The 25643-nt window shown below is 40.9% G+C and overlaps 1 protein-coding gene across 8 annotated transcripts in view; it reads right to left on the bottom strand.

Annotated features, from left to right (window-relative positions):
• Nucleotides 1-2265: 2265 nt before the first annotated feature.
• pkp4 (plakophilin 4) overlaps nucleotides 2266-25643 on the bottom strand; it is an 82577-nt gene continuing 59199 nt past the window's right edge. For all 8 annotated transcript variants that reach the window (XM_040148176.1, XM_040148177.1, XM_040148174.1 and 5 more), the window contains 15 exons: nucleotides 24749-24919; nucleotides 21554-21764; nucleotides 20422-20554; nucleotides 18616-18829; nucleotides 12684-12867; nucleotides 11299-11416; nucleotides 10401-10592; nucleotides 10030-10203; nucleotides 9586-9736; nucleotides 8907-9099; nucleotides 8385-8469; nucleotides 7850-7967; nucleotides 7611-7751; nucleotides 6724-6788; nucleotides 2266-3337 (listed from right to left, as the gene is read on the bottom strand). In XM_040148176.1, coding sequence (XP_040004110.1) covers nucleotides 3092-3337; nucleotides 6724-6788; nucleotides 7611-7751; nucleotides 7850-7967; nucleotides 8385-8469; nucleotides 8907-9099; nucleotides 9586-9736; nucleotides 10030-10203; nucleotides 10401-10592; nucleotides 11299-11416; nucleotides 12684-12867; nucleotides 18616-18829; nucleotides 20422-20554; nucleotides 21554-21764; nucleotides 24749-24919 — 2396 coding nt within the window. In that variant the 3' untranslated portion in view covers nucleotides 2266-3091. The remainder of the gene's footprint in view (nucleotides 3338-6723; nucleotides 6789-7610; nucleotides 7752-7849; nucleotides 7968-8384; nucleotides 8470-8906; nucleotides 9100-9585; nucleotides 9737-10029; nucleotides 10204-10400; nucleotides 10593-11298; nucleotides 11417-12683; nucleotides 12868-18615; nucleotides 18830-20421; nucleotides 20555-21553; nucleotides 21765-24748; nucleotides 24920-25643) is intronic.

Genomic DNA, 25643 nt, shown 5'->3' with positions numbered 1-25643 from the left:
TCATTCTGTATTTACAAATGTCAAATGTCATTAAGTCTCTAAGGTGTATGGACTGTTGTTCTGTCGTTAAGCATTTCACTGGTTTAGGGAGGTTCAGCTTAACTGTTGCTTTCGGATGCTACATGCTAGGCCAATGCCATTTTGTCTGTCAAAGCACAGGTTTAGGTGGACTGTAGCTAAACCACACATGTTACGAACACGGCAGTTAGTGGTGCTATAAGGCGATATCGTGAGGCTTTACAGAGACGGCCTTTTTTTTGTATTATGCATGAAGGTGTACGTTTCGTGCATGTGCAAAAAGGACGTTGTGATACACATTTCTATCAACTGCAGAGGGCAGTATTGCCAATCAGCAGCTGTTGAAGTGTAGCTGTTTGTCAACTGGTGTGTGCTAATTTAACTGAAAATTTGTTAGGTATACACAGCACTTAAAGTACAATATCAACTGACATAACAAGGGCCTTTACTACCTGATTTTCAGGCAAAAAAAAAGGTCCCTGCGGCACAAATCTAGATTCAAGCACATCATCAGTTCAGTTTGGTAAAGATATTTTGGATGTTAATAAATGAATACAGTCAAACTGAACGAATGCATGGCTCAACACGGGAGGGCCGGCTCCTCGGGTCAAAACTCAGCAGTTTACCTACACCTGAAGGATACGGGACACTCCTTCGAGGACAGCAACATACATATTTTGGATCGGAAAGACAGGTGGTTTGAAAGAGGAGCGAAGGAAGCCATCTACGTTAAAGTAGTTAACCAGCTGCTCTCGATTCAGCTCTTCTTGGACAACCATGACCTGGATGACTGAGAATCTTCAGACGTCTAAATGAGTGACTTTAATCTAATCATCTCACAGCAACCTGGGACTAGGTAGTCGTCTAGAAAAACTGTACATATTGTACAGAGAGGGGCAGAAATTGGGTGTTCATATAGTAGGGGCACAGCAGCTCATCATGTACCCCAGGGCCCCCCCAACCCGAACATGGACACCAGAACTGTTTGAAAACAGAGGAAGCAAAGATTTGAAAAATCTAAGGTTCACCTCTCTTATTCACATAAAAACTATTACACCTTTTACACCTGTAGGCGGCTGTGTAAATGTTAAAATGTGCTGTAACCAGTGCTGTCTTGCTCCCTGGGCTCTTTGGGTCACAACTTTACATTCCTCCTCCACCACACCATTGGCTGGTAAATCTGGGGGTCTGCCGCCAATCACAGACCATATGGGTGTATGTACAGTAGAGGCCGAGGAGCTTCACATGTGCTCCTCTTGGCCCTTATTTCATTGTCTCGACTTCTGTGTAGATTTATTCTTTGCTTCTGTTTTAGTATATTAACTCATACCTTTACTCGTCAGGAAGCTCTAGAGGAGAGTGCTGTTTCCTTCTCTTTTCACCTGTTTTTGTGTAGTTAGGGAGTTGGGTTTAGTATTGAAACATGACCTTTTTTGGAGACTAGTTTATTTAGTATTGCGGTTCTGTTTTTTTTTAGCCAGGACTGGTTTGTTATTTTGACATGGGTTCTCTGGTGGGGATGAGGGACAAAGTGCATTCTTATGGCAATGTCAATTTTTAGTACAGTTCGTACTCCTTTACATAAGTGAAAACCATTCAGTCATTATAAACCTGAAACTACTTTAGAGAGGTAGATGGTCCACGCCAGCACTTTTTATTAGCAGCAAGTGTTTTTCCTCATCTGCTTTCCTTGACGCACTTATTCATGATGGGCAGATGTGAATATTTGTATTCTGAGCATGTGCTTTCCAGGCTCTTCTGCTATGAATGGTGCAGTGAATATAATGCATAAGGGTATGTCTTCAACTTGCTTAAAAAGCTTTCACACAAATTGTTATAACTTAGACATTTGCAAGTTTATGTGGACCTATTAAACACAAAACCTTCACTTCTAATACATTTACACTGCGTCGTTCATGTTCAGTACCATAAATGTGATTCTTTTTCGATGCCAGGAGCAAGATTTCTTTGCCCACGTGAAAGCACAGATCAGTGTTGCTAGGCATGAAGCTGGCCTCCCTCCACCCATGTCTGTGTAAACACAATGTAATGAAACATTTTTCCCACAAGAGAATAATTGCAGAGAGAAAAAAAAAAAGACTAATCAAAAGAGAGAAGAGTTTGTTTCTCCTTTGGATCTCTTCATGTTCACACTTATTTCTGTTTGTTTGCATAGAAAATGGCAATAAACGGAGTGGAAAAATATGGTTGCATCATTCCTTGGAAAAAATTAAATTACACGGTGTGTTTAAAAAACAAAACTGACGTTTTATTATTTTAACATGGTTGTGTTATGATGCCATCTTTGTCCACATATTTCTTCATATATTTATATATCTATAGAGATTTAACACGGCACAAGTTTTTCTTTTTTAACCAGTGCTGATGAGTGTAAACCAGGTAACATGTTTTTTTCTGTATTTACAATAAAATGAAAGAATTGTACAAGACTCCATGGCATTACACAGCTGCAACATTAAGTACAGATACAATTTGATCCCTCTGTACAATCTAACATCATTAGGTTACAGTTTTTTATTTTTTATTTTTATTTTTTTACACGAGTTCATGATCCATTTTGGCTTCAGCACATACATATTCCCCATCTTGATTCTTACCGCCGACCCTTGCTCACATGACTCACACCTTTCACCATGCTATCACAGCTAATAGTTTCATAAAGAAAATAAAACTAACAAATCTAGACAGAGCAGGACGCACGTCTCCTCGCAGTAGTGTCCAGTTTCATCCCTCAACAGACCCCCAGCATTATTCCATCTTCCTCTACTAAATAAAAAATAACTTAAAAAAAACATTCCTCGATTTCCTTCTTTGGCACACATTCTATCTTTCCATCTGCCATCACTCAGTTGAACTCCCCCCCTCCCATACTCGCACATTCACTTTAAAACAAACACAGTTATAAAGCCGAGTTCATGAAAAAGTTTAGCGGTTCTTGCGTACTACTGGCTGTTCGCCTTTGCTGCAGGGTGAGGACGCCCCTCCTCATGCCCTGAAATGAGAATCAGGGATAAACAAGGTTCTTGATCGTGACACAGGAGAATCTGCAGACCTATACCCAGGAGTCAGGAGAGCCGGGATACTGCTCTGCCCTGTAGGAAGGCCTCCGTGTGCTGGCGTAAAAGTCCGCATAGTTGGTGGTGGATTTCAGTCCATGAGGCTGGGAGCTGTAGTCGACGGCTGGCGGGTAGGTGATGACCTCCTCCAAGTATGGGTCGTCGTAGCCGTGGGGATGCTGCAGATACATTCTGTATGTATCGTAGTTCCTCCTGCCTGGGTCTTCTGTATAATACATAGGCTGCGAGGGAAAAGAGGCGAGAAGCCATGGTGAAGTGGTTTTTACTGGAATATGATCAAGAACCAGCAGTGGCAAGTAAATAAGTACATTTACTCAAGTACTATAATCATGTGTGATGTGAAGTATTCAGAACCCAACACAAAATCACTTTAGTTTCATGTGTAAAACTCAGGAAAATGGACTAGAAAAGCACGAATAAACGCTTCGGGTCGCGTTAACGATCGTATAGCTCAAGTAAAATGCAAGCTGTGTAGACAACTTGATTGATTAAAATAGGAGCTTATTTGTTCAATGAGATGCGTGTGAGATGGACGACTGAAAAAGATGGCTGAAACACTTTCTGTGTAGACATACCATTATAATAAGCAATGAAATGAAATCACACTCTGTTTTTGATATCAATTTATGATCATGATATTCATGATTGGCATTTTTCAACAATTCAGTGTATTTACTTTCTGTAATTACCTGTTTGTATGGTATTTTCATTATTAGTGGCGGAGTCCACCATTCTCACATTGGATTTTAATTGCCTTTATGAGCATGAGTGATTTACAGGAAATGATGTATATACCCCAGTTCACTGCCTGTTTACGTCATGTAATCTACTGTATTAAATTTTTGCTAATGTAAACGAAACACTTCCCTCTGTTGTTGCTGCTGCTTCATTTCAGAAGCCCTCAACCTACAAAACACTGGGTGGCTGTAATTGTGAAGCAGTAACAGGAAATGCAGTGTATTTGTCACCGAGGTTATGCTGACCACGATCGTTCACTAGAAAAAAGCATCTATAAAACAAGACAGTCATTTTGGCATTTACTAAGAGTGGAGCTGTTTAGATGGCCACAGGCTGCACACCTCCAACTCCTCAGCAAAGTTAACTGTACTGTCATATTAAACTACACTTGCTGTTACCACTGGTGACACAAGTGTTGCCAAATTGAACAGTACTGAAATCTAAAGGATTATTACTTTAAATACGGTTTTAAGGTACTTGTACTTTACTAGTTATTACCTCTACTCCCCAACATTTCAGAGGGCAATATCATGTGTTTTACTCCACTACACTTATTTTACAGCTGTGGTTACTAGTTACTTTGCAGTTTCCCATTTTCATTCAAAACATAAAATAAGCTTTTATGGTGCATAGTTAAAAATATGCATTGTTAGCTCCACCTAAACCAATGACAACATTAAAATGCTGCTTATGTATTAATACAACATCAGTGTTAACAATCCAGTTGTTTAATATACTGCATAATAACATAACACCTACAAGGGCTAACAAGTACTTTTACTTTCGGTAGTAAACTTTGCTAATAATGCTTCTGTACTTTGATGTAAGTAAGAATCCAATTGTAATGGAGGAACTGTAAACCGTGGTAGTGTTACTTTACCTTTCAAAGGAATAGTTTTATATTTTGGGAAAAATTTTATTTCGCTTTCTTGCTGAGAGTTAGATGAGAAGATTGATGTCACTCTCATGTCTGTACGGTAAATATGAAGGTACAGTCAGCAGCTGGTTAGCCTACCTTAGCATAAATATTCGTAACAGTGGGAAACAGCTAGCCTGGCTCTGGGGTTATATGCCAGACTACTTCCCGGTTAGGAGCAGTAACTTCTTTGAGTCTCTCATGGTTGCCTGACAAGCTGAAGGTGACAATATCGACCCTCTCATCTAACTCCCGGCAAAATAGCGTGTTTCCCAAAATGTTGAACTATTCCTTTATGTAAAGGCTTGGAATACTTCTTCCACTACTGTCAAGTACAAAAAAAAGGGATGAAAAATACCAAAAACCAATCTCCTATGTGATGATAATAAAATGTAACAACATACACTGACATCTTTCATGTTCCTCTTTCTTTCATGCAGTTTCAGCAAAATGTACTTTTGTCTGGCTGGAGATTTTTTTAGCCAGTAAGCTGATCAGCTTCTAGCCCACAAGTCTCTAATGTCCTAATGCAATAGAAAACTGCTTCAAGGTAAATGGTAGAAATCCAGAAGGTAGATGGAATTTGTTTGTCTGAGATAAATGGGGTAATGATTGTGTTGACGTATTAGCTGGTCTAAACGTGAGGGGATGAAGGACACAAGAGAACTCTCTCTTTGTCTCCCCATCTCCTCCCTCCTGCGTCCATCTCACTGTGCCCGTTATCTGAATGGGCACACATGGACGTGTCCCACAGTGACAGGTGCCTGAGACGCACCCAGACCATCCCAATCCCAGCAGTCACATTCACTCTAGCTCAGACAATAGCTGATGTGCTGGGTCATTCCCAGCATCGCCATTTATTTGCAGTGAAATACGTGTCAGTCTCTTTGTATTAGTGAAGTGGGGTGGAAGAGCTGGTCGTCCTTGCCAGGTTTATACAGTGCGGTAGAGGGATCTCAAACAAGGGGCCTTGTACCACTACTATCAAACACTTCCTAGAAGAAAACACTGAATTTTCAAGGATGGGATCACACCTACTCTTTGTTTTCTTAGTCTCACCAATGAAGCCAAGTAGGTCTCAAAAGATCAGCTGATTAACTGATTGACCCAATTAACAAAAAAGGGATCGGCAAATTTGATAATCAGTTATTCTTATTACGTTATTTATCAAGCAAAAGTGTCAAAAATTATTGAACAGGGTCCCAGCTTCCTAAAAGTGACATTTTATTGCTTTTCTCAGCTTTATGTCACTACAAAATTGAATACCTTTGGGTTTTGGACAGTTGGTCAGACAAAACAAGCAATCTGAAGACATCACGTTGGTGTATGAGGTAGCGGTTGTGATGAGCATTGTTCTCTGTTTTCAAGCATTTCATCAACTAAATGATAAATTGAAAACCAGATCAATTGATAATAATAATGATCGTTAGCTGCAGCCTTGTTGCAAAGGCTTACTCCACTTTATTACAACTCAGGTTGAATCTTTCCCCAGGGTTTTTGATTTAAACTTGCTACAGTATTTGAATATTCCAACACAGACTAGCCTCTGACTTGGAATACGCAAAACTGGACCTTTCCATCAAAGCTGACTGAAGCAAGGTAGTCCTGACTACATGATAAAAATTAAAAGCTACACGTGTCACTCAGTCAACTTTGTATTACCTTATGCCACATGTCCTGAATGTGTTACTGTATGTCGTATGTGATTAAAGTGATGCTACGATGTTATATTGTTGTGTGTAACTTCTAACTATTGTATAAATGAACTAATTTTATAATTAAATAATACTGTACGCATAACAATAATTGTGTAAATAATTAGTCTCACCAGCACTAATAATCCAAACTACAACATCAATAACAGTTCACTCGACCTCACTAGGGTTGAATAAGAGCAGACATACCAGTAGCAGATAAGAATTCAGAGCATTTATTCAGAATAATTATATCTACCTGTGTTCTTCTGGGCTCCTCTCTTGTGGGTGATGAGTAGTAATATGAAGAAGGCTTTCCAGACCCTGGAAAAAAGTAACAATACAATGTGTCTTGCTGTACATCAAACAGTTGGGCCTATTACAAACACACTTCGTTTCATATCAGTGAAAAAAAAGGCTGTACATCCCCAGAGGGCAAATGTCTGTATTTAGATAGAGCAGGATCAAAAAGTGCTATGCTGAGCTGGAGAGAGAAATAACACCAAATAATAGAGTTGGCCACTGCTGTTCTGTTGTTTACATAGCCCATGGGATGGGCATTTTCTTTGGCACTTTATCCAACCGGTGGAATCCTAAAACTCAGTTTCCCCTTTGCTATGTAATACATGGACTGTTGAGGCTGCAGCTCATTTGGTTTACTTTGGCCTCCCCTGCTCCCGCCAACCAGCATAGGCTGGCAAGAGCTCTCTTCTGGCACTAGTATGTCTGGGTGCCCACTCAAGATGCAAGCTGCAACTTGGGCCCGCTAACAATGGCACCACTGTAGTGTGTGTCCACCACTGGCCGGTCGGTTCACTTTACTGCTGCGCAGACAATCTCCAGCACAAAAACAGCCCCGAAGTGTTGTGAATTAAACTGGCTGACTGTCTCAGGGCTGGCAGGCTTTGGTGGAGATGATAAGACAGGGCTGTCTTGGCAGGGAGAGGAGGCTGGCCATGGAATCTGCTTGGAGAGTTATGAGGGATAAAACAGATAACGCCCTGCACAGAGAGGACCAGGGGGTAGCCTGTGATTGCAGTCTGGTGCAGAGAGTGGATCTGGTTGGAATAAGATTTGAAAGAGTACTGATGTACAAGCTGTACAAGCACTTTCAGTGGCTTTCAGATGTGTGCCTTGTTTGTGTACCTGTATACTGATTTTTATGAATACTGTTGTCCCCTTGATAATTATAAAATTGCATAGTTGACTGTGCTCTCTGATAATCTTTGTTAGTGTCTCTATGCTCTTTGATGCCCAGCATTGCAGGAGACGACGTGGCACTGGCAGCTGTGAAGACAAAAACACATTTCAACATTAAATTCCACAGGTTTTCCTGTTTCACTGGTGGTTTTCATCTGGCTGGGCCTGTAGCTAAAATAACCCACCAGGGTGGTTGACTGGGGACATTTGACTGGTGCTGGTGGGGAGGGTGGGCTGGGACTTGAACCTGTCCCTTTCAAGTGTTGACACTGGAGTGAGGAAATGGTTTTGGTTCCATCCATCCTGTTAGGGAAGCACAGAGAGGAAAAAGCAGTGGTTTGAATTAGTTGAACAGTGCTGGATGTTGTAAAACACATCTGTGGTATTTTTAAATATGCCTTTTCTTTGGTCACAGAGGAAATATTTGAAAAATTCCTGTGCTGTGTGGTCCACAAGAAGTCCATATTGTTAAAAGGCACAGTTAGCAATCTTTCAACCTTCTACATTTTTGGTAGTTATAAGACATTTCTTTCTTTTCAGTTAAAAACATGTTGCAGACATGTAACAATACTATAACAAAATTACAGTTTCTCTTACAGTTTAACTGGCTATCCTTGTATTAAAACACACGATTTATCGATTGTGTACAGGCAACATTAGACTGGTGGCTGTTTTAACAGTAGCATCATGGGCTGCTGTCATTAATCCCAATGCCCTTACTTTTTTATAGATGGTACGCAGATCTCGGTACTGCCACAGTGTGTTCAGCACCTGAGCAGCTGCCTTAACCACCTTCATAGAGTACCTGGAAAACAAATAAATAATACTGTAAATATTGCAGGGCAGTATGACTGATGGAAGAGAGTGTCCTCAATTTGTTTAAACCAGGAACATTACTGAATATATAGCAGGCTAGAAGTAGCTGCTGCCATCATTCCACAGGGACAAACAACCTCCATGCACACAAAACCACCTTCCCTATGGCTATGGCTTGTAATTCTCCTTGCCTTTAAATGCTTGTGTCTGTGTGTGTGCTTGAATGTGTGAATGTTTGTGTAAAAAAAGTCCACTGTCCAATGTCCAGGACTGTCTGTACAGCCCAGCCACCAACCACAAATAGCTGATAAATGTATTTGTAAGCATATGAAGCATGTGCACATGTTATTCAGTCAGGTTTGCACCGGTGTGTACTCTCCACCCTCCCAAAAAGTGTCTGAACAAATAAGTGCTGCTGTAGCACACCTGTCTCCTCTGCCCTTGGTGATATTGACCAGCTTTTCGATGCCGCCCGTGTCGGCCAAGGCCTTGGCGTTCTCCATGTTTTTGCTGGTGACCTCGTGCAGGGTGCAACAGATGGCTGCCACGGTCTCGTCTGACAGCAGGGTGGTGTTTCCCCCGGGGAGACGGTTGACCAGGTCCCTCATTGCATACTTCCCTGAGACAGAGGAGGGAAAGTGAGACATGCAGTTAATACGTTATAGCATACTGTACAGCAGGGTTGTGGGCAGAAGCTTGTGCACAGAGTGAGGAGGGGAAAGTTGCCAAACATACAGACATTCATTGGCTTTTTAAAACGCCCCATTTAACAATATTCATCTTGTCAGCAGACGTATTGTGAAAAACATGAAACTGTTTTGGATGTAATGTGTTGAACATACGTTTCAATATACAGTCAAATACCCACAATACTGTATGATCCTACACTGTCTATTTACATTGTATGTGTGCATGTAGCCCAGCAGAACCCATGTACAACCTGACTTACAGTCTTATCGTTGCAACATGAGTGGGAGCTACATGTTTTAACGGAACAAAGGTAAGAACAATATTAAGAATCTTCCTGTTTATTTATAATTTCATTCTGCCCAGCTGAATCCATTAAAGTCTGAAAAGTTAGTTGTGTGACAGTGTGACCCCTAACCTATGAGTTCCTTGTTCCTGACATCCAGTGCCATGTTTCTCAGAGCGGTGGCAACCGAACACACCACCCTGTCGTTATCCATCCGCAGCAGTTCCACTAGTATAGGCAGTCCTTTCTCCTTACGCACTGCTGCACGAATGTAGGCCGCAAACTGTGCACACCAAAACACATGCAAAAAGGCATTATAACTTTACAAGAGTGCAGACATCACACAAGGAAAATGGATGGTCTTGAGGTGCATATTTTTTGCATGAGTGATTCCAAGTATAAAACAGACGTCTGCTTTGACTAAAACAGAGGACGCAGACTGTTAAATCCTTTTTAAACAGTTGAATAGATGCTTTGTCTCCTAGGATATCACATTTAACAGCGGATATGAAATCAAAAGAGAATTTGTGTATTTGTTTGTGTGTGCACAAATACACACAAACATTGGTAGTGTACCTTCCAGTTGCCAGCTGACAAGTTCTGAAGGGACCCAGCCGCACCCTCCAGAGTAGCCGGATTTGAGCTCTCAGCCAGCAGTGTCAAGTAAGGCTTAACCACCGCAGGGTGCCATAGCATCTCTGCCCCCTTGGGAGACTTGGAGAAGCCTGGGATGGGTCCCACACCGTCCCACTGAACAGACAAACAAAGTGATTAGTCAGGCTGCGCACAGGCTGGACTTATTGGGAATTTTAAAGCTGTGACTGTATACAATGTTGTCCACTAAGGTCCACTGAACTTGACATACATTTTAAATAAATATGGACAATGCAAACTTTTTGCCAATTTGAATACTACTCTTAGCCTCTATTAAAAAACACCACACTGACTGTGTCTTCCTGCGAGCTCTTTTTTTTCTTCTTTTTCTTCCTGCCCCAGCAGCTGGAATCCACCTCTTTACTGGGTGACTCGCTACCCAGTAAGCCGTCCAGCTCCTGCCCCCCAGTCAGTCTGGATGGCGGCATCTCCAGCTCCAGACGATATGACAGGTTTCGTAGAGTGCAAATACAGTTCTCTACAATCTGAAGCGAGCAGAAGCAAGAAAGGGGTTTGGGTGGGTAGTTATAGCGGCGGCTTTCTAAATCACCATGAAAAAAGTTACAATACAATAGACTCTGTGCAGCACCCTACAGTATCTACAGCCAATGTGTGGTACACAGGCCTGCTATTCGCTGCATTACAAATCAATTAGATATGGAACCCAAGGGTCTCCAGTTAGCAAGAATATCTGGACCAGAGCAAATGGATTTAATTCCACGCTGTTTGAGCTCTGTATAGGCTTTGCCTCACAGAATGTCAATGAGCATATATGTTTGACAAAATGAACGGGCCCTGTTCCCACGGGAGACGATCTTCACATTAAAGATGAGCCACTTGATTTTTTATGTCTTTTACAGTGCAGTGATGCATGGCTGAGATATCTGATTTCGTGCCTACTGCTACCACAGATAAAAAACATTAATATACTATGTAATGGGTCAATGAGTTAGTCTATTGGATTCTGATTGTCAATCATTGTTCATGTATGGGTTGTGCTTTGGGTTATAAAGCACATGAAACAGTTGCTGTTGGCTGCTGTGAGGGTCACTTGGACATAGACAATAAAAATGATTCAAACAGGGTAAGTAGGATTTTTCCTCAGAGCCTCTTATCATGTGGCAGCATGTTTTCCTCTTGGCTAAGTGTGTGTATCTGTGCGTGTGTGTGTGTGGGTGCCTTAGTACATACCTTGCTGTCGAAGTCAGAGGTGTTTACACAGGCTTTGATGACGTAGAGCAGTGAGTCAACCAGGCCCTCACAAATACGCATCTGTTTTCTTGCCTCCTCGCCAGCTGAGCTCAGGTTCCTTTTTAAAAAGCACACACACGCACCCACAGGCACACACACAAACTAGGCATTTGATTTGGGGCTTTGCTCAACAAACAAATGAGCAAATGTAAACACACAAAATGAAAGCTGTGCGCGTGTGTTTGTATGTGTCCCACTTGAATGTGTAACGTGGGTTTTGCCATCCCCATACACCACCAATAATGAAGTGAAGTGTGTGTGGTCCGACTATTGTCATCATAGCACTTTTCTGATTAATTAAGGAATGAATAGCCCCTTCCACCAACGCAAACCATAAGCCAGGTCATTACATCACTGTATATGTCTGTATATATTTCTGCTTTCCCAGCAACTCTAGCGCCAAGCACAACGACAACAATGGCAGACTTTATTTACATTCTATTTACAAGTGTTTTGCCTCGATTTCACGTGTATACAGGAGCTCTGGGTTTTCTTATTTTTCTTTGGATTAAGCAGAATAGATGCTACTTTAGCTCTATTTTTTAAAAATGGAGGCCACAAAGTTTTAGTTGGTCTTGTTGGTCATGATGATCTCGCCCCACGGGCCCTGATGTAAGCAGTTCTTGGTCCTAGACCAGCAAAGTATTGGTGCTGCTATCGAACCAGTTTTCGTGGCTGAGAGCTGGTTCTTTGGCTGTCGAAGCGCGAAGAACTGGTTCGTGATTAGGCGCCGTCTCCGAACCAGCCCTCAAACTGCCTTGGTGGAACAGGAGTATGTGCTCGCACACACACATAACCATACCTACGCATAAATGTGTACAAATAGATACACACAAATGCACACAAACACACTTGCACTCAGTTCAACTGGCTGTCACCAATTACACAATGAACTCTACATGCAGCAGAAAGTTTACAAATGAAGAAGCCCCAGGAGAGAAGCTAGGATTTTTACATCATCTTAAACTGTAGAAGTCTATGAAATTATGGTTTTGAAACAGAGACAAACGGGTTAAAATTCTAGCAATGTGACTAAAACATGCTCAGTCAATTACCAACAATGTAAATTTTCCTTTCATGTTGCATATTAAAGCCACTTATGAAATAATACACACCATTCTGATACTGTAAATGTGACTTTTGATTAGTCTCTAAAAATAACTTGTTTATTGTGGTTCACTCCAGTATTAGATTTTCTTCAAGGACCACATTAACATAGCTATTTACAGAGGAGCCAAAGTATGAGCACATTGCCCACTAGATGTAATTGCGTCAGATGTCCACAGTGGGGTGCTAGTGCCAAGTGTGTTCATCAGGTGGTTTACCTCAGACAGCCGGTGGTGTTTCTCAACACCAGGGAGGAGTGAAACTTCAGCTTGTGGTCATCGTCGAAGGTTGAGCTGCTCCATCCGGAGTGAGGGATAATCACAGTGTTGGTCAGAGTCGTTAAGGCGTCCCGAATGATTGTCATCTTCACGGCGTCAAATGACGACAGGTTCCACAGCACCCCTGCGGGGACACCCACATGCAAACACAGGCTTTGAGAAACAGGCACGCAAGCCTCCATTTATGTCAGCTGTCATGTGCAGTTAGGTTAACCCAACAGAGAACCTACAACTTGTGCTTTTAATAGCTTAGTTTTTGAGGATGTGTCCACGACCAAAGGCATACCAATAAGCAGAGACAGACACACGCACAAGTGAAAATACTCCTCTTCAGAAATGAATCACAACTCTAACATTGAGACATCAGACATTCATATCAAATTTCATCTAGGCAGAATATCCACGGGGCAAAGATTATTTGCTTGAAATGAAGAAAAAAAAAAGGAAAAAGAAAGAGCACTAGGCGGGGATCCATATGGCAATGGATCAGTCATTTGAAATGAAATATAAATAATGTATCGTCTTTAGAAATTATGCCATCATTTCATTCAATTCAAATATACTTTTGGTAACCACTGATAATCAGGCACAGTCCTGCAAGCCTTTGATGCTGCATCTGTCAAGGATTAGCTAGCATGTAGCATGTCCTCTAATTAGATGGCTCTTGCTGCTAGGCTTATACTCAGGCACAAGCTGACTTCTGCAGGGCACTAGTAACCTTGGAGGAGGCTAATGCAGCATGAGCTGGAATCTACTGTACAGACACAGGACTATATACATGATTCATACTCAAATCCAATGCTGCCACAGCAAAATGTAATTAAGTGCATGTACAGTATGTATGTGCGTTAGTGGTTTAAGTGTGATTTTGCTGGTGTGTTTGCCCTACTACTTGCTAACCTTGGTTTGTAAATACAAAACGCTGTACATCTCTGCCAGTCATTTAATCAACAGTCATTTCACTTAGCATCATCCTTCTCAAGACTACATCAAAGTGCTTTAAACTCCATTCAAATCCTTAAGTGAACTTTCATTATTTCATTTTTATACTGACAACATATCACGGCAAAGCCGAGAATCAAGTGATAGTTGGCTCTCGAACATTAAAATGCAGCATGTGCTTTTTATCAGGGCTTGCTATTGGTGTGTGTGAGGGGCTGCACGCCGAAACCCTAGCATCAGGTGAGCTAGTGTCTCTGCTCTACTTAGGCACTTGGATACATTTCAATCAAATCCTTCTGTGGCTATTGAGCTCTGCACCTTGCACAAGCACATTCAGGTCTGTGTTTGCCTTTCTCATGGGATACTTGGATTGTCCTGAAACAGGACCACTAATGCCGAGATAACGTACATTCTCATGCCGGCTGACCAACTTTCCTGGTACTTTTAACTCCAGAGTCGACTCCGACATGCTCCTCCACACCCACTCTAATGTTCACTTGTAGAAATGAAGATTCTCCGCAGGATTTGAGACTGATCCTGTGGAGGTGGCGGCATGCCAGAAAAATCGACAGGCAAATTCACTGAAGTGTGACTGACGACGATGTCAGTGGTGTAACACCAGCAATACCCATAAGTCATATCTGACAGTCAAATGGAGCAGACCTGTGTGAGTAAACAGAGTCCTAAACCTTGTTTTCTGTTCGTAACATGTTCTCTGGTGCATTGGTCTGGCTTTGAAACACTGACCTAAGATAAACACTGCTGAGACACCTGGGCCAATAGTCTATCCAGAGCTAAACTACAGAGAGCACATGGAGGGAGAAGTTCAACAGAGAGATGGTGAAAAATATGAAGCTGGTTAGAATGTCTCTAACGGCTGCTGAAGCATTGATCCAAGAACTAACTGAACAGAAGACTATATGGACATTTCTTCTGACTTAAGACAGCTCAGCTGTAACAGGTTCTGTAGCTTCGATACAATAAAGAAAGGATGAATGTCAAAAGGTCACTGATCAGGAACTAATTGGCCAGAGGGGTTTGTATTTGTATGACTTTATTCTTAGGACCCTGACACACCAAGCCAGGGACGCTCGACCACAATTGCGTTGCCCATTGAGTTTGTAATGTGTGTGTGGCACCACTGTTCCTTATCTGTGGTCATTTGCCAGATTTTGCATATAGTGAATCTGTAATGTGACACTTTTAGTTCAATTTCTCCAAATTTTTCATTGTCAGCTTTGTTTTGCTTCTGCCACAAGCAAAACAGCAGGCTAACAATGCCAGCGCAAACGAACTATAACTTTACACTGCCAGTTGCAACTTTTTATTACACATACTCTCATTCATATTTTGAGCATATGAAGCGACTGCTTCAACAGATTCATAGTGGCATGAAAATGGCTAAATTATAGATGGAGAACACCTCCTGCAATATATAATTCTTCCTGCAAAAGTGCAGAATTTATGTTTATGTTAATGGTGAGATTATTTTTTGTCATTTTCTCCTTTACCAGACTAGTATATATTGAGGTTGGCTTTGTGTGTCATGGCCCAAAGTTCCTGCCATTTACCCAACAGTCAAATTGTCCCAACTACCACAAAACAACGTTTTCAAACTTGTATCAATTACAAAATAGGTTCCTTATTTTTTTTCCAGGATGTTCCCTGTAACTTGGCCCTGCAGTTATTATTTTGATCATACTTTGGCATATAGACGTGTCAGGCCCCTAGCTGCCCAACAACATTTAGTTAGATTCACTGTATGTACTAGAAATGTTTGGATAACATTTGCAGAAAATTAGTCAGCTGAACTCATGTTGTAATGATTACAATGACAACACTGAAAAGGTCTTGTCTGGTTCTGTAATCAGTCCAGTAACTCATGAAGAAACTGGTAACTTTTTTCTAATTTGGGACATAAATAGTCAACTATATTTAAAATATCTGAAGGCGTCTTCTTTACATGTTATTGTGTATCTTGTTAGTTAGCAAGCTACTTATCAATGAAGCTGGGTTTTGTTCATAGAGGAGTTACAGTGCATTTGTCACTTTTAAAGAAATGCTATGCTAGCAGTTTCTCCATACCCCTAGTATGTATTAAGCAATGACTAGAAGTAGATGAAAGTGATTGTGACTGATTTCCAAAAATTCTGACTGCTCCTTTTTCAATCTTTGTATCTTAAACCATGTGATCAACTGTCTGGTGAAGCAGTTAACTGGGTGGGCATTTACTTCAAGCTGTGAAAAGATGCTGATCGTCCAAAAACTGGCCAATTTATTAACCTTTCAGTTTCTGGGAGTTGAACTGGAAACTTGTCAATGCTGCATTGACTAAACCTCAGACAAATAGCCTTGGGTGTACTTTTGAGGTTAGTGGGTGTTTTTCATTTTTTCTCTCATGCAGTGGAAGCCAGTGAATTGCTGCTTATGGCTATAACTGGTTTAATCTTTAGATCAAATTAAGTTTCTCGTTTTTCATTCGATTAAAGCTCTTATCCACCTCATTTTTTATGCTCAACCAACAAACACAAGAACTGATGCCATCACTTGGCAATTGGTTTTACGTGCCTTGATGCTGCTCTGTTGATTTTTATGTAAATTGGAAGTAGTTTGACAGAAATATACACAGTTAAATACATGAAGTACTACATATCAAGTTATTGTGGTCTCATGAAAAAAAGGACTGGAGCAAAAATAAAAACTAAAAAAACAATGACGACAACAACAACAACACAATAACAGGATAGTGTTAAAGTATGTCATCTTCATTCAGTGTTTTGTTTCACATTTCCCAGAAAAAAGAATTATCTTCAAAATACACTTAACTGAACCATGTGCAACACAGACTCAACACACTTAAAAAAAAGAAGTCATGATTAAGCATGTATTTGAGTTTTGCCAAAGTATAGCAAATAAGTAAATAAGTAAATAGGAGAAACGATGCAATATTTAACACCGGGTAACATAACATTGCTTTCGTGCAGTTTTTAATGTGTCCCCTGTGTTCGAGCTAATGACAGTACTGTGGGCCTGGCCTTTTGATCTTAAGGGCTGTTTGAGGACAGAGCAACAACCACAACAGCTGCTGGAAGACAAGGCAGGTAAGGGAGCTAAGATTGCGTTTTGTGTTCCCACAACATGACCCCTGACCTGAAGCAAGGGGTGGCCTGTTCTTACAGCTAACCCTAATGAAGCATAGCTGACACCTGGACCTCACAGGGGAGTCGAGAAGGAGCTGCTGACACAATGGGAGCCTCAGAGTCCTGACAACTGGTCAGCTTCTTAACCACTTTCAACAGCACTGCTTGAGAAGGTGTTATTACCCAAATTGTTAATATTGCCCATACTGTGCCTCATAAGTAGAGTGGTGTTGTGGGTGAGTGAATGATATCTATCTGCTCCACTTAAAGCTACGGTGTGGGATGCCCTTTTCATCCACCCAAAAGCTCTTTATGTGGATTGATCTAATCAGCTGTAATTAACCAGAGGTGATGCTGCAGTACTGACCTTTCCTAAATGCTCCCCATCCTGGGGCCCTGCACTACCAATTAGACCCAGCAGGCTCTCTGACTAGTGGATGAAAAGGGAAAAAAAGAGCTCACATTAAAGCTGCTGACTCTGATTGGGCAACACATGTCTGTACAACCTTTTGAAATTTGAATGAAGGAAGTGAAGAGAGAAATTATTAGTGGTTCTCAGCCATAAACCCTAATTGTGCTTTAACACGAGCTCAAGTATGAGCAGGGACAATTTATGCTCTTGTGCTCTTTTACAATGTTGACTATTTCTCTTTTGGTATGTGTTAAGCAAAGTAAACAGACACTTAATTGAAACACAAAACTGAAGACAATCTTTTTCCAGACGATATACAAATGCTACAGAGTGTTATGTTTGTACACCGTTCGTATTGTTTTCCCTCAGGACTGCTGGACTGTAACCCGAGACCATGTTAGAGCGGGGGTTTAACTCAAGCACAAACAGCTGACTCAGCCACCTGGGAGCCAAATGTCTTGACTTGCTTATTTCTGTAGCGCTCCACCCTAATCCAAAACAAGATGGATTTATAACCTTTGCAGAGCTCAGACAACACACAAAAACAACCGACCTGCACAAAGGCCAATGCAAAGAGGAGGGGACCGACAAGCAGTCTGTCAGGGACAATTTTTCAGACAAAGGACGAGCCAAATCTCTCCACAGCCCAAGTAATAAAAAAGTATGAATCCTGTGGAAATGTAGTTTCATTTCTTTGCATACATTATATGCAGTGGTAACAGGAGTAGAAGCAACTGAAGGAAAAGCCTCCATGACTCAGTTACTGCAACATTCATGATCTAAGGTAGACCAGCAGTAAGCAGCCAGTTTATTTGTTTGGTTAGTATAAATTCTTAATTCACACCTAATCTCTAAGAGCAATGTTATATATTGAACCACAATATGCAAGAGTAGACAACTCAAATAGCTCAATAAAATAGGGATGATAAAATAACTGGTTGATTATTGATTAGTACATAAACCTAAAAATGAGACAACAATTTTGGGAATTGATCACTTGTTTAACTTATTTACCATGTAAAGATTTCAACTATTCTCTGGTTTCAGGTTCTTAAATGTGATGATTTGCTGCTTTTTTTCTGTTATGTGAGAGTAAATCGAATATCTTTGAGTTTTTGACTGCTGTTTGGAAAAATAAGAAACAATCACCAGAGTAATGCATAAAAAAAACAAACATTAGTTGCAGCCATTGTTAAAAGGAAATGTAATTTTGCTTTCATTCTTTGTGCGCCAGGTGAAGGAACTTTACAAAGTTTCATCATTTTGTGGAAAAATCTCATCCACATATTCTCAAAGATGTTGGGGGGGGGCTCTATCAAGCTTGAGATTCACAACAATTTCTAACCTGCACACATATTCTCCCTCCATGCTGACTTACCTGTGACGAGCTCTCGCACTTCTGCATCTACAGTCTTCCTCAGCAAGCGGAGCAGAGCTGGAATGCCTCCTGCATTCCTCACAGCGATCTTATTGTCATCCATTGCTTTGCCATAAACAAGGTTCCTAAGAGCTCCGCACGAGTTTCTCTGGACCTCAAGGACCTTGTGGTCTAGTAGGTCCACCAGGTGTTTAATACCTCCCAGTCGACATACCTATAGACAGGGTGAATGAAATCACACACCATAATCAGATGGGAAGTGATTCTGACTAGTGGTCAGAATTTTTCAGCTTATAAATCCTGAAGAGCAAAATCATCCATTTATTCATGTGATAAGAGAATCTACACAAAGGGAATTTATTCATACCAGATACGGATTATTTAGAAAAGTAATGCTAATTTATGACCGCAGAAAAAGCCTTAACCATAGGAGATGGCAGTTTGAGAGACTGAATTTACATTTTCTTCTGGAGCAAAGAATGAAGCCTACTTGGAAAAAAAATATTTTATCAAAATAAGCTTCCTGCTTTTCATTGTCTAGTACGAATCATTTTGTAACATGTTGGTATTTGACATCTGAGAATAAAAATACATTCTTCAGATCTAATTTTTTATTCCTCTGTCTGTGCCTGTCTGTGTCCAGCTCTTTTTTTGGGCCCCCCATCTTGCACTGACACCTTTGGAGGCAGTATAAGTATCCTGCTAAACTGTGAAAATCCAGAGGTAGTCTGCGGCTGAATGGTCAGAACTGAAGACCGGGGTATGGCTAAACAAATGGTCAGCAGCATGCTGACTGGAAGTTGTACTTAGGCACAGTGGTGCTTTCAGCCTAATGCTAACACATTTTAGTTTTGTGTGTTAACATGCTAACATCGCGAGTTAGCACTAAACACAAACTACAGAAGAGAATGATGGTAATGTTATTAATTTTGCAGGTATTTGGTCATAAATCTGTTTATGATGCTAGAGGAATATTTAAGGGAACCCCAAATATATCACAATTTGTCATTAGGGGGGACATGAATGTCTGTGGAAAATTTTTATCACAGTCCACCCAACAGTTGTATTGATATTTTAATCTGGACCAAAGTGGTGGACTGACTGACTGACATTCCTATCCCTACTGCATAGCTAAAATTGGGTTTTAAAGGAAATGTACCATTAATTAAAACTTGGGTTTTATTTTCATAGCTCCAGCCATCACTTCTTTTGGTTATGATGACATTGATTCACCAAAGTAATTGCTGATGTCTTTGAACAGGAAATAAGCACTAAAATAGGCTCTATTATGGAAGAAGGAAGAGTGAGATTAGCCAGAAGATTTGGCACAACTATGTTGGGAGATAAAACAAGTGAGCTGTAAGGTTGATTATAATCTTTCATTGCAAAGGAAAACTGAACACATACAACTACAATGAGTATAGAAAGGTCAAGGTTGAACCAAAACTTCGGTCTGTAGACTGCGTTAAACGTCTACAACAAACAGTTTGGGTTAGCCTTTGGGGTTTTGTTCACAACTTGTCTGATTATCTGGACACTTGTGTTTGTTACACTGATATACCAATTTTTAGCGATGTTGCTACATTTGAGTGCAATAGAACAAATGGTTGGAGCATCCAAAATAAAACACAGGTTGTAATAACCTGCAGCTTCCCTTTAAACATTATACAACTGGCACTGATAAATACACAAAAAATGTGCATAAAGTGCCGTATTTATCAGAAATTAAGGTGGTTGAGTAAAGTCATTTGACACAGTCTGTCTGAAAACACAGTATCGGATCACTACAATGCCTAGAATGCCTACCTCAGCCTTGATTCGATTATCGCCAAAGCACAAGTGCTGCAGATAGGCGGCTGCATTAGCCTGCACTGAGGGGAAGTGGTGCTGCAGCATGTGAATCACCTCTGTTAGCTCTGGATCACGCCATGCAAACTCCCTGGAAACACAGGCAAGGCAAAAAGGTATCAGTATGATGGCAGAATCTAAGTTGTCTCCTTAAAAACCACAGGGCACAGTTTCCCTGAAAATGAATACTTCAGCACCTCATGGCAAACTGATAAGCCCAGGAAATTATATTCACATCCAGTTCTATGTAACAATCCACTTTGGTTACACTTGGATTACTGTTTTTCTGTATGCAGTACACTTAAGACAAAAAGTGCCGACTGAACTGTTTCTTGCTCTAGAGATATACTTAGGAACCATTTTTTACACTCAAAAGTAAATAAAACTAACTCTGTTGTGTAGCTATTGGCATGTTACTTTTCTAAATTTTTTCTGTCTTCTGTTGATAAATATATTTTGCAAGGTGTGACTGAGTATCAGCTACATACATGTATCCAAAACTAGGTTGACAAAAGCAGTGTACTGGTGTTTGAGTTGTGGCGGAAATTCTGCTGCCCGACGGAATGTGAATTAGTCCGTAAGACCCCAGGCTGGTCAAACTGCTTCCAAAGCTTGAAAATACATTTGAGGATTTTCCTGGTCAGGAATATTCTTGGGGATATTTTACCATGATATTTCAGTCATGGTCGTCCCCCTGGTGCGCTCACTTCAAATAGTTACACTACAGGGTGTAAACAAAGCTCCCACTGTAAAAGGTCAGGGTTTACTTCAGGGGTCAACCCACTCTCTACACTTACACACGTGTGTATGACAAGAGCAGACACAGCACTTCAGTGCATGTGAGAATCTATTGTTAAAAGACCAAGGCACAGTTGAGCCAGTTTAATGGCTGAGGCTGCCTGAGACTACCCAGCTCTCTGTTTGAATAGTAAATGGACACCAGTGTTGACCCAGCAGAACAGAGATGCCTTGTAAGCATAAGTAGTCCCTTAAGGTGGCTGGTTTGTGTTGCACTTCGCAGGTTTACCCTCAGTCTACATCTAGTAGTTTAGAAATACAGCATTATTTAACAAAAGTGAGCAGTGCTTACCTGGGATCCTTCTGAATGCTGTCTATGGAGGGTGAACGGGTGGCACCATTGTCCATGACAACAGCCTGGCGAGTATAGTTTGAATCGGAGGGCCGGTACTGTGCTGAGCGATATGGATCAGCGTAGGTGGCTGCTGTGTTAAGAGCATAGTTGTTTCTTTGGTAGGTCATGGCACTGCGCTGGCTGGATGTCCGCTGGAGACTCCCCACACCTGAGAGCCACGAAAAACAAACACAAAAACACCACCATTCAGAGAAACCGTTTAAACATTAATAACTCACATACTAGCCGACAAAGCGGAGATTAGCACATTCAGACATTTTCAGCTAAACTCTGAGCTTTGCACACCGGTAGCATATAACTTTAAACCAAGCTGAAAATACAAACATGTAGCTGTTCTGACAGACTCAGCAAATTCTCAAATCTGGAACCAATAAATGATGAGGATATAACACAGCTCCCATGGTTCCACAAAGCAGAAGTCTTCTTTTTCAAAGGCCTTTTTGCTTCTTGTTTTGTTTTTACAAGATTGTGTTTAGGCAGAGGATTCCTGCTGGTTTTCAAAGAGAACAGGAGGATTCAACCTGCTCGATGATCCATAAATCCTTTCCTCACCACCTTCTTGCTCCTTTGCGCCACTGTATTCTTAGGCTTCTTTTGCCAAACACAGCAGAGAGGCAATGGTAAACCATGACCAGCTCCAAAAACAGTCAGAGATATACTAGTTAAGTGAAAGCATGACAAACACAAACATGCAGAGAAGTCAGTCTTCGAGACAAGGTCCAATATTCCGCCTGACAGCATCTCGCTTCAGTCATCTTTCTTTTTTTTTCATCCGCTCCAAGTGATATTATGACCTAGTTTTTTAACACAATGGGTCACAAACACAGAAACGCATTAAACAAGCTGGTTGGATTTAGCCCTCCTTCTCACCGGAGCCACGTGATGTGTGGCAGCGTGACTGCTGCTCTAGTCAGATCTCTATCAGTTATCCAACAGGACTGGGCATGTGCCTGCTCAAACTCCCTCCTACCAGGAACCAAGACGACAACTTGTGGGGCTGCTCCAAAAAAACAATTTCTCACATCAGTGCACTTTCATGTTGGGCAGCAGGGCTACCCTGCAATATGGTTATCTCCCAAAATGTAACCTAACAGAGCCAAATACACTAGAAGACAAATTATAAACAACATAGCTTTGAAACAACACAGTAGAGCTACCCCATTCCTTGTCTTTTAAGCCAAGGATCAATGTTTCTATTTAACATAAACATCTTGCTCCCACATGCACAAAAAAGTACAGTGCAAGCTTCCAGAAAAAGTCAAAGTCTGCACGGAAAGCTGATGGGGGAAAATGGCCCATTGAAATTTCATTTCACAACATAACAAAGAATACTCTAGGGTCAAACTCTTACAAAGACTCCATATTGAACACTGCCTCCAGCTAGGCCCCACTTGCCTTTTCTGAATACAGCGGGCATTAACACGTTATAGTGGTTTGTCTTTTGGGCTTCTTCACAGCATCAATAGCATTTATTAGTGAAATTATCGGTCTAAGCATATCTCCAGTGAGTCAAAGGAAAAGGCTATATAGAGTGTGTGTCAGTGCAAACTAAGTGTGTGTATTGAGGCAGGAGGGATGATGAGAGGAGAATGCCAACATCAGGAGAGCTGGAAGAGAGCAGGTTGTGGATGTGGATAACCAAGCTGTCCCCCTGGTCCCTCCATCCTTCTTCTCATTCTCGGTGTGACACACGGGTAATGGACTCCTTTGTGGCAGGATGACATATCAGTATCTGCCTATTAACTCATGTCTCACCCTTTCTGTCTGACAGTGGCGAGAGGAAGGGAAGGGAGGAGGAGAATGTGACAGAGAGAAAGAAAAATAGAAAGCAAGAGAGAAAAGCAAGAAAGACATAACATACGTAACGCTCAATGGTGCTCCCCGAGGAAGACAATACACCAGAGTCAAAGGCCCCCAGTTAAATGGAAGACTTTGAACATCTGAACAAGATGACAAAAAGAAAGTCCTCTTGATGCGAAGTTGTGTCTGCTTGAAATAAAAATGTTATGAGTGGAAAATTAATTTGAAAAGTCCTTCACTCGCTAGAAAAAGATATAGAGACAGCATGAACAATAAAGAGATAAATGGAGGTGTATAAGAAAACCAAACGAGTTTCTGGTATTTTGGAAATGAATGTCACACACTTTGTTGTTTGTTCACTATAGCTGCAATTCCCCACTTTTTTTGCACTGCGGACCATTTTTATACTGACAGCACTGATGTAGACCAGTCTGCAGGGGGAGGGGAATAACCAAAATAAACATCACCTTATTTGGAATATCATGGTATACTATATACCCCTATCTTCTCTTAAATAAAAACCTCTCAAGCCCTCTCAAATTCCCCTTCAATAATATTTGTTTTAGCTAGGTAGTCGCAACAGTAACAGAAGATAGAAGAAGTCCAAGGTTATGACTACACAAAAAGTCTATGAAATTATAAAATTATCATTCCCTCAAATAATATTGTTTTCTCATGGCTCGTTAGCAAATATTACATGGCCTGGCACCAGTTCATAGGCTGGGATTTGGGAATCATAGCTATAATGATTGTTGCACTGTAACTTCTGCTGGTGTTTTCTTGTTATTGAACACAGGTTGTGTGAACGATCCAGCAGGCAAAATCCCATGAATCAAGTTAGAAAAAGAGCGATATTTAGTGTTATGAGGACATTGCACATTTTGGATCAAACCCTCCTAATATGCAGTACGCTGTTAATTGCTTGATCTGATTGTCATCTGCTGACACCACTCAAGTCCTACACTCATTAGCTAGCACTTCTTCCCGGTGACCAGTTTGTAGACTCTGACATCTTTTCCACACCTGACCCTCGGACATATAGAGTAAGACTTTAAATGTCATTGTCTTCTGAACCAGCATCACTTCAATTTTCCTTTACATTTTTTCTAAAAGCTTTTATTTAATGAAAAAAAAAAAGTATTGCCCTATCTGCAATGTTAAAAACCAAAATCTGCTTTTAATATTATTATAAGGCAGTTAAAAAACTTCACAAAGGTGGGTGTGTCTTAGGTATCATGCTGACATTTCCTCTATGTGTGCTTTGTCACTGTCCTTACATGAGTCCTTTACTTGCCTCTGGGGTTATTACCAACTAAATAAAGTGGGACCAACCTGAGGTGCTCCTGTAGAGGGTGCCCTGCTGAGTGTGGCTGGGGCTACGGTACAATGGGCCCTGGAAAGTCCGATCCTCATAGATTGGTGCAATTTGGCGGTCTGGGGACATGGCTGACCTTAAGTCCTGGCCCAGCTGGCTGTGTTGACTGGCATATGAGCTCCGTATTCCTGTAGATGTAAGGGAGTGGTGAATGGATAAGTAGTTAGTTGCAGAATTGTCCAGTGACAGCCTCATAACTGAGGTACCAACGGTTGGAGCCCTTTAAGAGCAAAAATCTGTCAATCAACTCTAATGTAGTACACTGTTAAAGTTTCCATGAGCAAGACACTGAATGACTTTCAGCTTATTTACTTTCTGGATAGCATTACTAGTTATAACATGGGATGTGGGAGTGGGTTGCTTTATGTTACATCAATTTTTTTTTTTACAGCATTCTGTAATTTCGAAATTACTTTTCTCCACTTTCTAAGCAGCCACTGATTTCCATTTATTCTCTTGGGTTGTGAAAATCTATTTTAAGAGACTTTTGATACTTGCTTGAGTTAGGTAATCAATCATATTAAACAGCATGTCTCCTTTAATTGTTGTCAAAATAAATGTCATTGTTGCATGGCAATGCAGTTCACTGATTTGCAAAGTCTGCACTGCATTACCATAGAACAATAATGCAAACCTGACAATAATAAAAGCAGATGTGATGTTCACTGTGACCTCTCTCAAGCAAGTTTCATTTTTGTGAGTTAATTTTCATATTGGATGCAAATGAATGGAAATCAGTATGCTGTATGGAAGGCGGGAAAAACTTAATAAAAAAATTCAAAAATAAGATATGCTTGGAGAAATTGTGTGATTTATCATAAATACTGTACTGCTGACACTGAGTATATGTGT

This window comes from Xiphias gladius, chromosome 16 (assembly GCF_016859285.1).
Source record: "Xiphias gladius isolate SHS-SW01 ecotype Sanya breed wild chromosome 16, ASM1685928v1, whole genome shotgun sequence".
Taxonomy (NCBI): Eukaryota; Metazoa; Chordata; class Actinopteri; order Istiophoriformes; family Xiphiidae; genus Xiphias; species Xiphias gladius.
This window is presented reverse-complemented; position numbering and strand designations above follow the sequence as displayed.